This window comes from Neovison vison, chromosome 3 (genome assembly GCF_020171115.1).
Source record: "Neovison vison isolate M4711 chromosome 3, ASM_NN_V1, whole genome shotgun sequence".
Lineage (NCBI taxonomy): Eukaryota > Metazoa > Chordata > Mammalia > Carnivora > Mustelidae > Neogale > Neogale vison.
Window position 1 is genome coordinate 176431347 of NC_058093.1, and position 16212 is coordinate 176447558.

At 40.7% G+C, this 16212-nt stretch overlaps 1 protein-coding gene across 6 annotated transcripts in view; it reads right to left on the reverse strand.

The window, feature by feature from the left end:
* Positions 1 to 16212, reverse strand: part of DLGAP1 (DLG associated protein 1) — an 881241-nt gene that overhangs the window by 48558 nt on the left and 816471 nt on the right. For all 6 annotated transcript variants that reach the window (XM_044243349.1, XM_044243348.1, XM_044243347.1 and 3 more), the window contains 2 exons: positions 10983 to 11356; positions 1400 to 1491 (listed from right to left, as the gene is read on the reverse strand). In XM_044243349.1, coding sequence (XP_044099284.1) covers positions 1400 to 1491; positions 10983 to 11356 — 466 coding nt within the window. The remainder of the gene's footprint in view (positions 1 to 1399; positions 1492 to 10982; positions 11357 to 16212) is intronic.

A 16212-nucleotide genomic window follows, 5' to 3' on the forward strand; every position in this document is an offset into this window, starting at 1 on the left:
GCCATATCTGACTGGTTCTAATGCTTGTTCAGTCACTCTAAACTGAGCTTTTTACCTTTTAGTATGATTTATAAATTATTATTGAAGAGTAGGCATGGTGTCCTGGGTAAAAGGTTCCCATCCTTTGAGTGATTTCATTCAGGATAGCTCAATGAATATGTTTACTGGATCAATGGGTATGGATACATATATAGCTATTGCTGACCTTTTTAAAAAATATTTTTTTATTAACATATAATGTATTATTTGCCCCAGGGGTACAGGTCATTGAATCATCAGGCTTCTGCATTTCACAGCACTCACCATATATTGCTGTCATATTAGTTTCCACATAGTTGTATCGATTTTCTGGGGTTCCAAGATTATTTAATTACATGAAATTCTAAAAAATATTATATATACATATATGAAAACCTCCTAGATACAAGTGCAGTGTCAATACCACAAGGCCCTGAAATTACACCCCTTCTATAAACTGAATTTTAAGCCATTTTCCCCAGATAACCTTTTCCCAGATACTCAGTTTATGTTGCATATAGCCTTGCATTTGGGATGCAATCTGTAGATACTTATTGGATGGATAGTTAGTTGGATAGCTGGATGACCTCCAACTGATTCCTTCTAATCAACACACAGAAAGTGACAAAGTTGAGATGATACACCGATCTATGATATAGAGCTATTTCTCACACTATAACTGCAGTTCTACTTCATTCACCAATATATATTGTATGCTTAGTATGTGAAAAACAGTTCTAGAAGCTGGGGGTACTACTATTAATAAAATATAGTTCTACCCATCATATAGCTTACAGTTTGATTGAGAAACTCATATATCTCTTTGGATTAAGTTCTCATTCATAAAATAAATGTAGTGATCTCAGAAATTCCTTCTAGTTTCTGAAACTCTTAATTTCCCAGTTCTAGATATTCATATTCTTAAGATTATTTTAAAGAATAATCTAAAGGAACTGGTGATTCAAGATAATGATAGATCTTCTCTTTTTTTCCTTCCTTCCTTTCTTCCCTTTTCATCATCGAGTACATACTAAACACCAGACACAATTAAGTGCTAGGAATAAAAATAGGAATAAGATAAATCCTCTTCTTTTAAAAAGTCTATGGTCCAAAATGGGAAAATTTTTTTGAAGAGGAATGGTTTGGCAACACAACAGTACTGCATAGAGTATTTATGTAAATGTGAATGTGATGTGGTTACTCTAATATTCTAGCAAAAACTTGAGTGGTTTCCAGTATTAAAGTAGAGGAAGGAATCAGCTAAATGCTTCCAAAGTTAATGGAAAATATCACTGAATCTTGTAGGTTTATGTCAGGGGGAAATACTGGTACCATACTTGCCAATATCAAGATGAAAGATGACAAATGCCAATAGACTCACCACTTCTCTTCTTCTACTTGCACTCCTATGGACTGGAACTTACTGGGTGCTTTATTTTCCCCTGTTTTATCAGTCTCTTCAGCATCATCCACCTGAAGAAATAATCAAACAGGCAGAGGTGCCCTATTTTAGTAATCTTACCTGAAAAACAAATGTCACATTTTATCAGAAACATCTGCAGTACTACTGGAATATTTTGTGATTTGTAGCCTATTTGTTCAATATTTGTGTATTTGATGAGGGCCATCACTACACTGTTAGCATGTGCTTTGACTCTGCTGATCTTAGTAAAATGAAATTTTATTTGCTCTTAAATGTCTATGATTGCCCCATAGATTTTTTTTTAATTTTATTTTTTCAGTGTTCTAAGATTCATTGTTTATGTACCACACCCAGTGCTCCATGCAATATGTGCCCTCCTTAATACTCACCACCAGACTCACCCAACCCCCTTCGCCCCTGTCCCCTCCAAAACCCTCAGTTTGTTTCTCAGAGTCCACAGTCTCCACCGATTTGTGAGTATGTGCTTACCTGTGAACGCACTATATTAGAAAGGAACACTGCATGGAAATGGTTCTTAGAAGTTGTGAATTTGCAGATAACAAAATACAAAAGAAGGAAGAAATTTTATTTACTGTAGTTAGAATGGTTGATATTGAGATTTAGGTACTAACTTTTAAAGATAAACTATATAGTATCTTCATTTTTTCCCCCTTAAACTAAGAAATTGACTTTGAATATCATGCCATGATTCCTAAGTAGCTATGTAGAGACTACAGCCACATAGAAAATGTGTCTATTGGGACTTCATCAAGGTCAAAAGCTTTTGCACAGCAAAGGAAACAGTCAACAAAACCAAAAGACAACTGCCAGAGTGGGAGAAGATATTTGCAAATATCAATAAAGGGTTAGTATCCAAAATCTGTAAAGAACTTATCAAACTCAACACCCAAAGAACAAATAATCCAATCAGGAAATGGGCAGAAGACATGAACAGACATTTCGGCAAAGAAGACATCCAAATGGTCAACAGACACATGAAGAAGTGCTCAATATCACTCAGCATCAGGAAAATACAAATCAAAACCACAGTGAGATACCACCTCACACCAGTCAGAATGGCTAATATTAACAAGTCAGGAAATGACAGATGTTGGTGAGGATGCAGAGAAAAGGGAACCTTCCTACACTGTTGGTGGGAATGCAAGCTGGTGCAGCCACTCTGGAACACCGTATGGAGGTTCTTTAAAAAGTTGAAAATAGAGCTACCCTGTAACCCAGTAATTGCACTACTAGGTATTTACCCTAAAGATAAAAATGTAGTGATCTGAAGGGGCACGTGCACCCCAGTATTTACAGCAGCAATGCCCACAATAGCCAAACTATGGAAAGAACCTAGATGTCTGTCAACAGATGAATGGATAAAGAAGATGTGTTTTACACACATACACACACACACACACACACAATGGAATACTGTGCAGCCATCAGAAAACCAAAGTCTTGCCATTTGCAATGACGTGGGTAGAACTAGAGAGTATTATTCTGAGTGAAATAAATCAGTCAGAGAAAGACAATTATCATATGATCCCTCTGATATGAGGAATTTGAGAGGCAGGGCAGGGTGTCATGAGGGATAGGGAGGGAAAAAATGAAACAAGATGGGATTGGGAGGGAAACAAACCATGAGAGACTCAATCTCAGGAAACAAACTGGGGATTGCTGGGAGGTAGAAGGGGAGGGACAGGGCAGCTGGATTATGGATATTGGGAAGGGTATGTGCTATGGTGAGTGCTGTGAAATGTGTAAGACTGAAGATTCACAGGTCTGTACCCCTGAAGCAAATAATACATTAGTTGTTAATTAAAAAAAAAAAAAGAAAGCAAATGTGTCTATATTTAAATGATAGCCTATGTGACAAACACATAGAGGTTGTATGGTTATTAGATTTCCTCTCCCAGATTTTATTTTTTATTTTTTAAGATTTTATTTATTTGTTTGTTATTTATTTGTCAGAGAGAGAGAGAGTACAAGAGGGGGAGTGGGAGGCAGAGGGAGAAGCAGACTCCCTGCTGAGCAGGGAGCCTGATGCAGGACTTGATCCGAGGACCCTGGGATCATGACCTGAGCCAACGGCAGATGCTTAACCAACTGAGCCACCCAGTCATCCCTCCCAGATTTTATACTTCCTCTTACAGTAATATTACTAATTTATATGTTTTTCTATTTTACTTTGACCTTAAAATTTACCAGCATAAAATTGTCACAAGAATTTTTTGTAATTTTTAAAAAGGATTTCTAATTTCTAATATTGTTAATTTGTGTTTTCCCTTTCAGTCAAACTTTATATTTTTTTCCCAGAGAAGTAACTTTGGTTTCATATATCAATTCTATTTTAGTTTTTCTTGCTGTTGGTCAGTTTTTGTTTTCCAATGCATTTATTTCTAGTTTCATCATTAATAATTTCCTTCCAATTTACTCTTCTTTTATAGTTTTGTGAATTGAGTGTTTTGTTTATATTGTGATTTTTTTGTGTAACTATGAAAGAACTTAGGGCTATGAATTCTTCTGAGATCATAGCTAGGGCCACAACCCATAGTGATGATTTTTAGGATTCTCGTCATTTATTTCATAATACTCTTGGATTTCCTCCTTCATCCAAATGTTGTTTAGAATACTTTTTAATATATTTAGATGGTAGTTTTTGTTATCTGCTTAGCATTACTTTCTAGTTTTAATTTGTAATGGTTGGAAACCATGTAATATCTCTTCTTTTTTGGAATCCATTAAGATTATCTCTGGAATTTTGACTTGAGATAAGTCTCCTTAAAAAATCTCTTCCTGGGGTGCCTGGGTGGCTCAGTGGGCTGGGCCTCCGCCTTCAGCTCAGGTCATGATCTCAGGGTCTTAGGCTCGAGCCCCACATCGGGCTCTCTGCTAAGCAGGGAGACTGCTTCCACCTCTCTCTCTCTCTGCCTGCCTCTCTGCCTACTTGTGATTTCTGTCTGCCATATAAATAAAATCTTTAAAAAAAAAAATCTCTTCCTGAATATGCATCAATTCTGATTTCAAGAATGTAAAAATAAAATTTACAAAGTCTGAATGTACTGAGTACTGTCACAGAAAAACTATTCATGACACTTGTTAAAGAATTGGCAACGTACACTTTATTCAGGGGGGACTATTGTGATAGGCATAGGGACCACAGTAGACTTGGATTCAACTCCAAATGCAACAAGAAAAAATAGGAATTTATAGCCAAGGAGCAGGGTGTCAGTGGGTGGAAATTTATAAAGAGGAGACATCAGGGATAAGAGGGGACCTCACAGCATCCTTGCTGAAGGCAGGCCAGGGTGATCAGGCATGATCTGGGGGGAGATGGAGGATGGAGAACATGATCAGATGAGAAACTGGACACCAGTCCTGGGGCATTCTGGCTAAACTGACTTAGCAGGATTCTCACTAAAATTGGGCGATGCAAAGATGGACGCACAAATACAAGAGTCAGGGCCTAGTCAGGAAGTGAATTCAGAGCAGCCTGACTCGAGTCTGGCCAAGGAGAGTCTTGTTATCAATACTACCTCCACTGCTTGCCTTCATTGGTATAAGTCCATTGATTATGAATCATTGATGATGTGATTTTTTTATTTCTCAAGGCCCTCTTTTAATTAATAGTAACAGCTCACTTTGTTTGTCTCAATCTATGAACTAGTTCACTCAACATGGAAGTTGGACTCATCTCTTCACATGGGGCATAATGTATCTGTACTCTTGGACAGGCATTAAAAGAAATAAGTAAATCTTAGGAGTGCAATCTCAGATAACTTAATTTTCTTTTTAATTCAAAGGATGAGAAAGCAAACCACATGTTCAATGTGATGTGAAGATTAAGCTTAAAGCTCTTTTAGGTTGCTCTACAACATGAGTTCAATGACCATGGAGGGAAGTCACAATCTAATATCTGGAGGTGGAGAGGTTAAGATATAAAGCTACTACATGAAACTAATCTATATGTGCAATTACTCTCGAGAGACTAAAAGATGGTATAACCGCGTTACCTTTGGGGAAGGGAGTAGGAGTCAGAAGTAGAAAGATGGGGGCATTTCGTATTTTGTTCTATATCCTTTCATACTGTATAAATCCTTTATAACAATACCGTATGCATATACTACTTATTTTTGTAATTTTAAGAGAAACAAATTACCCTTAATGTGACCACTGACTTTTAGAAGGACATACAACTTTGTTCTAAATTGGAAGCAACCAGTTGCCTTCCCTGTGACCCGCCCAGCACTAGACCACCAGAGGAAGCCACCAGATAAAGTAGTTGACTTGAATTTTGAACTATATTATAAACAGAATACATGCTTTAAGATATTACAGAATCATAATTAGTGCCATGAAATGTCCCACTAGTATGCCAAGTAACTATTCTAAGACTTAAGAGCTAAGTGAATTAAGACTACAAATTCACCCTACCCATCTCAAGCTTTTTAATACACATGCTTATGGTTTATTTATTGGACAAAGTGCCTTTTTCTGGTGACTTGCTTATTATCTATCAGCTCCAGGCCCATATTCTATACCCATCTGGTCTGTGGCAGGGGCCAGGACTCTGCCAACTACATTTCCCAGGCTTTGCTCCTGGCCAGCTTCCAGTTTTATTCTAACAAAGGAAGGTGGGAGGAGGGAAGGGACTTTTTTTCTGTTTCCACCTTCTGTGGGCATTGCTCCAGCATGCGAGGGCAGCTGTGGTTTCAGCCCCTTTGACCCTTGTACCAGATGTGCTTCTCCCTTGGATGTCCCAGCACCAGCTGACCACAGCTGCCATGGTGGTGCAAGGCTGGCTGCACTAGGGACTCTCCCCTGAAGTCCTTAATTCTGGGAACCTCACCTTTCCCTTTTTGCTCCCTTAGTCCTAGAAGTGGTAATTGCTTAGTGCATCACATTATTGCTCTCTCAATCTTCCCATAACTGTAGAACCAACATTGTGTATCAAACTGCCTCTGTTTGAGAACTGAGCATGGTTTCTGTTTTCCTGAATGGGATTCTAACTGGTTCCATGTGGCTACACTCATGTCGATGAAGAGGGCTTAGAGAGTCAGCCAAAGGAGGATATTGCAGCTTTACAGTATAGGACAGTAGCAAAATTACCCAATGAAACTTTGCCCAATGATTCATGATAAGTATCTTAAGTCCCTTAAGAACCATGATCCTCAATGCATAGAGAAAGGGAGAAAGAAAGGATCCAGGGGTCTCAAGGACAAGGATGGAGGACATTGCACTCTGTGAATTGAGGACATTGTGCTCTGTGTTTGAGTCCCACCCCACCCATCTAAACCTACAGCTGATTTGCATCCAAGTGTTGTCATCTTCCAAGCTTCAGCTATTGTATGTAAATTTATCTTAGTGACTTTTACCCCCTTACAAAAATGCACAAATGTCACCACTCTTACATAGTACTTAGGGTAATCTATTTAAATTTGTGAAGTGACTTTCAAAATGCTTCAAGTAATTGAGTAGTAATTACATCTTTGTCCTGAAAAAAATTAAGAAAACCCTTAGCAGATAAAATTTCAGCAAGATTGGCTATTATTTTAAAGGAAGGTAATAATAATAACAGCTAGATCTGATATTGAGTGAGCCCACTACACTTAGAATCTTACATATATTGTATCAGTCAATTTTTTTTTAAAGATCCTATTTATTTGACAGAGAACACAAGCAGGGGTGCAGCAGGCAGAGGGAGAGGCAGAAGCAGACTCCCCCCAGAGCAGATCAGCCTGATGTGGGGCTTGATCCCAGGACCCTGGGATCATGACCCAAGCTGAAAGCAGTTGCCCAACCAACTGAGCCACCCAGGTGCCCCTCAGTCAAGTTTTTAAAAACATTTTATTTATTCCTTTGAGAGAGAGAGAATGAGCAGAGATGGGGGGAGGCACGAGGAGAGGGAGACGCAAACTCCCTGCTGAGCATGGAGCCCAAATGTGGGGCTTGATCCTAGGACATTGAGATCATAACCTGAACAGAAGGCAGATGCCTAACTGACTGAGCTACCCAGGTTCCCCATGTAACAGCCTATTTTTACTATATCTGTGGGATAAATACCCTGTGGGATAGCAACTGTTATTCTCAATTTTCAGGTGAGGAAACTGGAATCTTTAAGTAATTGACCTAAACTCACACAGGGTATAAAGCAAAAGATTGTAATGTTAGTTGTTAGGCATGGATTAAATTAAAAATATAGGGGAAGGGTTGGAAACTCTGACCCTAAAGAGGTAAAGGTTGGGAAAGAGTCCAGGATCCTAGTATTATCTATTTTGGGGATTAGGATTTAAATTAAGTTACAGTGTAATGAAATTTGATGACTATTTTGCATTTTGAATTTTTACTTATTATTCTTCATCAAAGAAGAGGTGTGGCATGGTCACATTAAGCATCAAGGTACAGTCTAGGCTCTGTTAATGTAGAATGTGTGGCCTTGGGCAAGTTACTCAACCTCTCTATGTTCTCATCTATAGGGTAGAGATAATCATACCTCCTATGCCATAGGGTTTTTGTAGGGGCTAAATGAGACAACCACATAAAGTACTCAGTTCTTCCGTATAGTTTCTACAGTAGTGAACAGCGATTGGAGGAAGAGTTAGAGCAAGTTTTCTGCTCACTAAAATATTCATATATTTAAGTGGCGGGATGATATCTGTAATAAAACTTTCTCCCCAATATTGTATGTGGATTTCAGGGTAGTTCCATCTTACTGGGTGAAAATGACAATAATATAAGATAGATTTCATGTATATGAATGCTTTATTCCGAGTAAGAATTATGTGGCGAAGGGGTGCCTGGCTGGCTCAGTCAGTAGAGCATGTGATTCTTGATCTTTGGGTTGTAGGTTTGAGCCCCACATTGGGTGTAGAGATTACTTAAAAAGAAAAAATAAATCTTAAAAAAAAGAAAGAAAGAAAGAAAGAATTACTTAGAGCAGAACTTATGAGACCAACTGGCAGACCTGGGAGGTGATTAAGATGGATATATAGAAGCTTTTTTTTTTTTTTAAGATCGCATTTATTTATTTGACAGAGGGAAACAGCGAGCGAGAGAGAACACAAGCAGGGAGAGTGGAAGAGGGAGAAGCAAGCTTCCTGCCAAGCAGGGAGCCCAGTGCGGGGCTCTAGCCCAGGTCCCTGGGATCATGACCTGAGCCGAAGGCAGATGCCCAACAACTGAGCCAACCACGCACCCCTATACAGAAGCTTTTAAATAAAATGAACAGTAAGACAGACAAACAACTATCTTTAAAGTATGCTATTATTGGGTGCCTGGGTGGCTCAGGCATTAAGCGCCTGCCTTCAGCTCAGGTCATGATCCCAGCATCCTGGGATTGAGCCCCACATCAGGCTCCCTGCTCAGCAGGAAGCTTGCTTCTCCCTCTCCCTCTTTCCCTACTTGTATTCCCTCTCTCCCTGTCTCTCTCTCCCTGTCAAATAAATAAATAAAATCTTTTAAAAAAATGTATGCAATTATTAAATACAAAAGGCAAGATATAGAATGGTGTGAGGTATATGTTAACATCTGGGTAAAAAAGGGACAATAAATTAAAATATGTATTTGCTTGAATATGCACAAAGTATCTCTGTACAGAGATGCAAATGTTGGTTATATTTCCTCCAGCAAGGAGAACTGACAGTCTATTAAATAAGAACGGGAAGGAGACTAGTCACTGAATACCTTCTTAGAACTTTAGAATTTTGAGCCAGAGAAATATATTATCTATTGAAAAATAATGTAAAATAAAGAAGAATGAACATTAAGGAAGTAGAAGAATGCTAACATGGCTGGGTACCAGCTATGTGCTAGATAAGGATGGTAGTTTTTTTTTTTTTTAAAGATTTTTTTTATTTATTTGACACAGAGAGATCACAAGTAGATGGAGAGGCAGGCAGAGAGAGAGAGAGAGAGGGAAGCAGGCTCCCTGCCGAGCAGATAGCTCGATGTGGGACTCGATCCCAGGACCCTGAGACCATGACCTGAGCCGAAGGCAGCGGCTTAACCCACTGAGCCACCCAGGCGCCCCGGTAGTTTTTTTTTTTTAATCATTTAATCATATCACAAAATTCATCTTAACTCCTGCTAGGTGTATAGTTCCAGCCGGCATTGAGTACATTTACAATGTTGTGCTAGATCACCATTCCATGTCTAGAATTTTTTCATCATCCCAAACTGAAATTCTGTACCATCCTAGAAAGCTGGAATTTTTAAACTCAATCTCAAAATAATTCAGTGAGAGATAGTTAAGGGAACAGGCTCAGGAAGATGGCATCATTTACCTGGGACAGCAGGAATGACCAACCTCTGCTCTTCTCTGCTCCTTCAAATCCCTTGGGCTGGTGGGAGAGCAGTTAGCTTCTAGGGGAGGTAGGAGTAGGCATGGGCGTGGAAGCTGGCTTTGCGCATGTGCCTTCTGCTGTGTCTTCTAGTACCAGGCACCAATGCCACAAGTTCTTTTAGGAACTTGACAGTTTGTGCTATGGAAGCTTGTAGACTATATATATATATATATACACACACACACACACACACACACATATGCATATACATATATATATGAATATATATTTATATATATGTAACCATTTGACTCATTGCTACTAGACAAAATTTAATTGTCCTTTAGAAGTGCATTGTGCAGAATGCACTATGAAAATGCATCATCGTTGTGAAAACCTACCCCACGCCTGGCTTTTAGATGTGCCTTAGAGTTGGTTCATTGTAAATAGATTTATTGGCTGCCACGTCAGGAAGTTATTATTCAAAGGGCACCTGCATGATATGGCACAACAAAAAAGGGAGAAAGGCATGACTCTTCTCCATTGAAAGAAGGAAGTTTCTAGCAGGGTAAGCCAAGCTGAACAGATGTGAAAAACAAGAATCAGTTTGATCTTATCTTTGAGCAGCAGAAAACACTGGGCTGAACTGAGAAGCCTGCTGAATTATCTATCACTTTTTGAAATGCATGATTAAATAACCAACAATTATGCTGAAACTACTGCACATTCTTTGCTCATGAAGCTGCGATGTGAGTGATTGCTTTCTACACTACTAGTCACTTTGGTCTTGCTCTCCCTCACTCCCACATGTATGAGAAGTGATTCACATTTTTGTTCTCAGATGGTTACTCAATAGTGTTGAACGTACTATAACACAACCCAGTAACCCAAGTTATTCTTGGATGTCCACTCCTTTTTTGAGAATCAAAAATGTGCATTAGCTATTGAGTGCACTTTGTGTGTGATTGTGTTCATGTTTGTTTAGCTATCCTGATGCTTTGAGTCACACATTTAATTTAGAGGACAAAAATAACAGCCTCTAATAATGCCTGCAGACAAAATATCTTCATAATTTTTTAAGTCACGTTCACACACAACAATGTAGGAATTTCAGAGCCAATTGTTTGAAAATCTGGTCCCACACATGGCCCTATCACCCAAAATGTCCAGATGGCAAATCTTCTGGAAAAATAAAAGTGCTTCATTTCTTGAGTTTTGGGGTCCCTATTTCAAAGGACAGAAAGGGAGGCTGTTACCTGTATCCCAATAGAGAGACAGCGGTTTTTCTTAAAGTGATCCTTCTTCCTGTCCTCCGTAGTGACAGTGGCTATGGTGGTCGTGGTAGTGACTGTGGCAGGGTTGTTGCTCATGTGTTGACTCGCAGGGCCATGGATCTGGGCATTTGCAGCTTCGATGGCGGCTGTCAGAGCCTTCATACTGTCCAGGCTCTCCGTGGAGTTGCTCAGTCCAGACTGGCTGATAATATCTCCTCGCTGGCCCTGTCCATCCATGTAGGCATCCTGGGCAGACTCTGTGCTACTCTGGGCTGTGATAGAAATGAAAGGTTTCGTGGTAGTTCTGGGTGGGACTGGAGGTGGTGTCTTCTTATATGTTGTAATGCAAGATGACACTGGAAGACAGTGAAAACAGAGACACTGTGATTTCTGTGTGGGTTTTAATTTCTGTATTGTAACTAACAACCACTGGAAATCAGGGCACATGAAACACACAAAGACATTGAGCATGGAAACAAGTCCGTTGATAGAGTAAGTGAGTTCCCTGCTTCGGGAGGATAGTTGAGCCTCCTCTGAGGTGATGCTCCCACAAGACTGGGGGGAAAAAAGACTGGAAAAACACCACCCTCTGAGATGGACGTTTCTGAAATGGAAGTTAATATGAATCAACATAAGATAGCCATCTGTAGAAATCTTCCCAGGCAATAGTGCGCCCTGAGGGAGAACGTATATACATGGAGATAAGCCCAGGGTAGTCTCGACCTGCTCAGGAAAATACAAAATATAGCTAATGTTAAACAAGGTGACTCTGGAGAAGATTGCAGTGGTGGAAACAAAGCAAAGAGATTGTGAGCAAGTGTGGTTTAATCCTAAACACAGTGGGAAGTGCCCTTGGGGTGGGCCTGGGGCACAGAGCCCTCCAAGCTTTCTGGGCTCAGGTTTTTCCTTTCTTCTTCCCTCCCTCTCTTTCTTCCCGTCTTGGTCTCCCCCACTCCCTCCAGCCCTCTTCCTCTCCCACCCTCTACCTCTGTCCTCCTTCCCTCCTTCCTTCCTCTGGATAGATGCTCACTATATAAGCTTGTGTTCTGAATTTTTGTTGTTATTTCTGAGCAAAATTGTCCTCTAAGAAGGACTACATTACACAAAAGTATACCAGTGTAGTATACTACACTGAAACCATATGATAGTATACTACAGTGAAACCATATGATAATTGACTCCCTGCTTTCTAAATCTGTGATGGCGGGTGGGGGGGATGGCTTGTATGAGCCTACTCCCTAAAATGCTGCCCTTCAAGCCAACCTAATCAACTCAGGGGCGTCGGTCCGTACAGAAAGGTGTCCTTCCTGGACCTGTACAGTTTAGTCAAAATCCTCCCCAAGGCTCTGGATGAAGTAGCCTTTGCTCTTCTCTCCAACTACCTGATCATAACTCTGTGGTTATATGAAAAAGCTTTACGCACTGGTTTTCAACTCTCTATTTGTGGAGCATGATGTATAAAATACGGATCAAAAAGAATTATTCAGTTTTCAAGTGAACTCCCCGCCAGAAAAGAACAATTCCTGAACCAGCTTTCTAAAGACTTTTGTTAAGTCCTCTTTTTTTTTTTCCAATTTATTTATTTTCAGAAAAACATTATTCATTATTTTTTCACCACACCCAGTGCTCCATGCAAGCCGTGCCCTCTATAATACCCACCACCTGGTACCCCAACCTCCCACCCCCCCGCCACTTCAAACCCCTCAGACTGTTTTTCAGAGTCCATAGTCTCTCATGGTTCACCTCCCCTTCCAATTTACCCAAATTCCCTACTCCTCTCTAACGCCCCTTGTCCTCCATGCTATTTGTTATGTTCCACAAATAAGTGAAACCATATGATAATTGACTCTCTCTGCTTGACTTATTTCACTCAGCATAATCTCTTCCAGTCCCGTCCATGTTGCTACAAAAGTTGGGTATTCATCCTTTCTGATGGAGGCATAATACTCCATAGTGTATATGGACCACATCTTCCTTATCCATTCATCCGTTGAAGGGCATCTTGGTTCTTTCCATAGTTTGGCGACTGTGGCCATTGCTGCTATAAACATTGGGGTACAGATGGCCCTTCTTTTCACGACATCTGTGTCTTTGGGGTAAATACCCAGGAGTGCAATTGCAGGGTCATAGGGAAGCTCTATTTTTAATTTCTTGAGGAATCTCCACACTGTTCTCCAAAGAGGCTGCACCAACGTGCATTCCCACCAACAGTGTAAGAGGGTTCCCCTTTCTCCACATCCTCTCCAACACATGTTGTTTCCTGTTTTGTTAATTTGGGCCATTCTAACTGGTGTAAGGTGATATCTCAATGTGGTTTTAATTTGAATCTCCCTGAGGGCTAATGATGATGAGCTTTTTTTCATGTGTCTGATAGCCATTTGTATGTCTTGATTGGAGAAGTTGTTAAGTCCTCTTAAAAAAAAGGATTCAAACTATTGTGTTTCCATCGCATCCCGCCCCCGCCCCCCAGGCCTTGACCGCTCACAGTGGGCGGTCCTTGTTACACCAAATCAGCTACTTCTGACCACAGGATCCCAACTCTCATTTGAGCTGCAACCGGGGCCATCTCACTAAATGAAATACTTGCTATAATATTTGGGATGTTTCCTGAGGCCACTCAAAGGAAGTGTCCTATAAGGAACAATAAACAGAAGAATCCTGTTAATGCTGTCCTGTGGTTCTACTGGCTTGTGATTTGGAGTAATTTCCTTAACTGTAAAAGAGATAGGGGCAGGGACGCCTGGGTGGCTCAGTTGGTTAAGCAGCTGCCTTCGGCTCAGGTCATGATCCCAGTGTCCTGGGATCGAGTCCCACATCGGGCTCCTTGCTCGGCGGGGAGCCTGCTTCTCCCTCTGTCTCTGCCTGCCATTCTGTCTGTGCTCGCTCTCACTCCCTCTCTCTCTCTGACAAATAAATAAAATCTTTAAAAAAAAAAAAAAAGAAAGAAATAGGGGCAGAAGTATTTTGCTGTTTTCTAGGGATTACCTGATGGAACATATATGCCCTGATAGGGGGTAATGTAAACAATATAAATGTAGCCACCGCCCAGTTACCCAGGATGAATGACTGCCCACGGCTCACCAGGAAACCTTCCATCTAACTTAGTGCAAGGACCACATATACATCCTTTAACTGGACAGCTCAGCAACTCCCAGCCCAGCGTCTACAGTTTTCAGCAAAGGTGCCTCAGAGGTAGTGGAACCAGTGGAGGCTCACAGTGCCCGCCTGCAAGGGGCCGAGCCTGGAGCAGAGCTACATGGGGCTCGGGGCTCAGTTTCCCCACCTAGCTATAGTAGTGCCAACATGGTCCCACTGACTTTTTCACCTCCCCCAGTTCAGTTCCATGTTATGGGCCATACCTACTGAGGAGCTACCTTCCACTGCCCAGGAAGGTTTGAAGGGATAACCCTGCTCAGGAAGAGGCCCAGTTATTTCATTGGAAGACCAGCCTGGATGTGAGAGGGAGTGACCCTAAGTGGGATGGGATCAGTCTCTTCAAATCTAGTGAAACCAGATCATTTTTATTACTTCTTTTAAGTCGTTACACTGTGAACTCATTATTTTGTTGAAAATGGTGCTCAGGACATTCGGCCCACTCGTATTCCAAAGAAATGAAATGCCACATTCTAACAAAGAAATGTCTGATCCTTGGGTTTGGTTATAGCTTGTTGTTAGTTACCCTGTTTCCTCTTTTGGTGTGGAAAATCCAAAGTGCACAGTGCAAGTGCAGCCAAGTAGAGTAGTATTCCTTGTGATGTGATTTACAGCAGAAATTTTGTCATGATGTGATGTGTGATGTGGGGACTATAGAAAGGAGGGTGTCACCTTATTTCCAGTGTAGTGATGGGGTTTGAGGGCACTCCCTGGGGCCAACTGCAATTTGGTGCCATCTGGTGGCTGTTGTCAGCTCCCCTCCCCATGACTAGGGATAACTCTGCGTCCTTTGATCAATGGGGACCAGCAAGACAGCAGCAATGCTAGAAATCCATAGGTTTAGATTGGACAGGGAGAATCCAGGAGACATAGCTTTCCCAATAGGCTGGCCCAGCTCCAGTGCCCAAAGGAGGTACGATTCTGAGATTGCCTCACCTCGAAGAAGGAAGCTGATCAGAAGACAGGAATCATGTGCTTTGGTGTTGTATTCGAGGGACTTCATTATGAAGTTTCACTGCAGTGTGGGGCTTGGCACAACTCTGCCACAGTTATCAGACTTACACTCAAAGAAGCACCACCCATCAATTATCAGATAGAAATTTAAAAGGAATGCCAATCTTTAAGAATGCCCTCTGCCAGAGAAGAAAGGAGATCCAAGACGACTCATACTTCCTACAACCCCGTTCCTTCTCATGCCCCAGTTCTTTCACATACAAGCTGCTCCAGAAACTCAGACATCCACATTCTCAATTTTTCTCAGCATCGCTCTTTCCTGGTTTTGCAGGCTAAATTCTTTCTTCTCTCTTAAGATATTTTTTTCTCCTAATTCTACTCTCATGATTCAGCACCATGAATAATTTAGAATCCACTGGAGTCTGAGTGACAAGAGGGATGCAGTAGAATGAGGTTCAAGGAGATGAAACACAAGTAAATAAAACTTGCCTGGTCAGGACAGGAAGAGGAAAGTAAGTGACTTATATATCATCAGTGAAATACTTCTCTTGTTTGAGAGTTACATTCTCAAAACAGTGATTAAAAAAATACAAGTGCTCCTTTTATTCAGTTGGAACTAAAAAAGAGAAAAGATGTGGTACTTTAACCATTTTTATTACTTTCCTTTGCCTGACATATTTCTTTGTTCGTTTCAATTAAACTGATGTTTTTTCTTTATTTGGATCCTGATAATTTACTACCCCAGCTCAAAGTTGGAAAAAGAACTCCTATTTATAAGAGTCAGCAAGAGCAGAGTTACACATTTTGATGACATCACTTTCATTCAGAGGATCCTTTGCAGAGTGTAGAGACCAAGACCGGCTTTTAAGTGATGCAAGAAGAAAGAGGAGGGGGGAGGGGTGGGGGAGGGGAAGAGGAAAAGATAGAAAAGAAGTAAAAAAAAAAAAAAAGAGAACAAATTCCTATCCTATTTCAGCTTCTAGCCCCAGAATTCAATATTGTCTCTATTTGCATGGAAAGATAATGCTAGTGTTGAAAGCCTCAGAAGGCCTGTGCCAGGAATTATTTTTTTTCTGTAGTGGTGAAGTTTTTCTGGAAAAAAAAA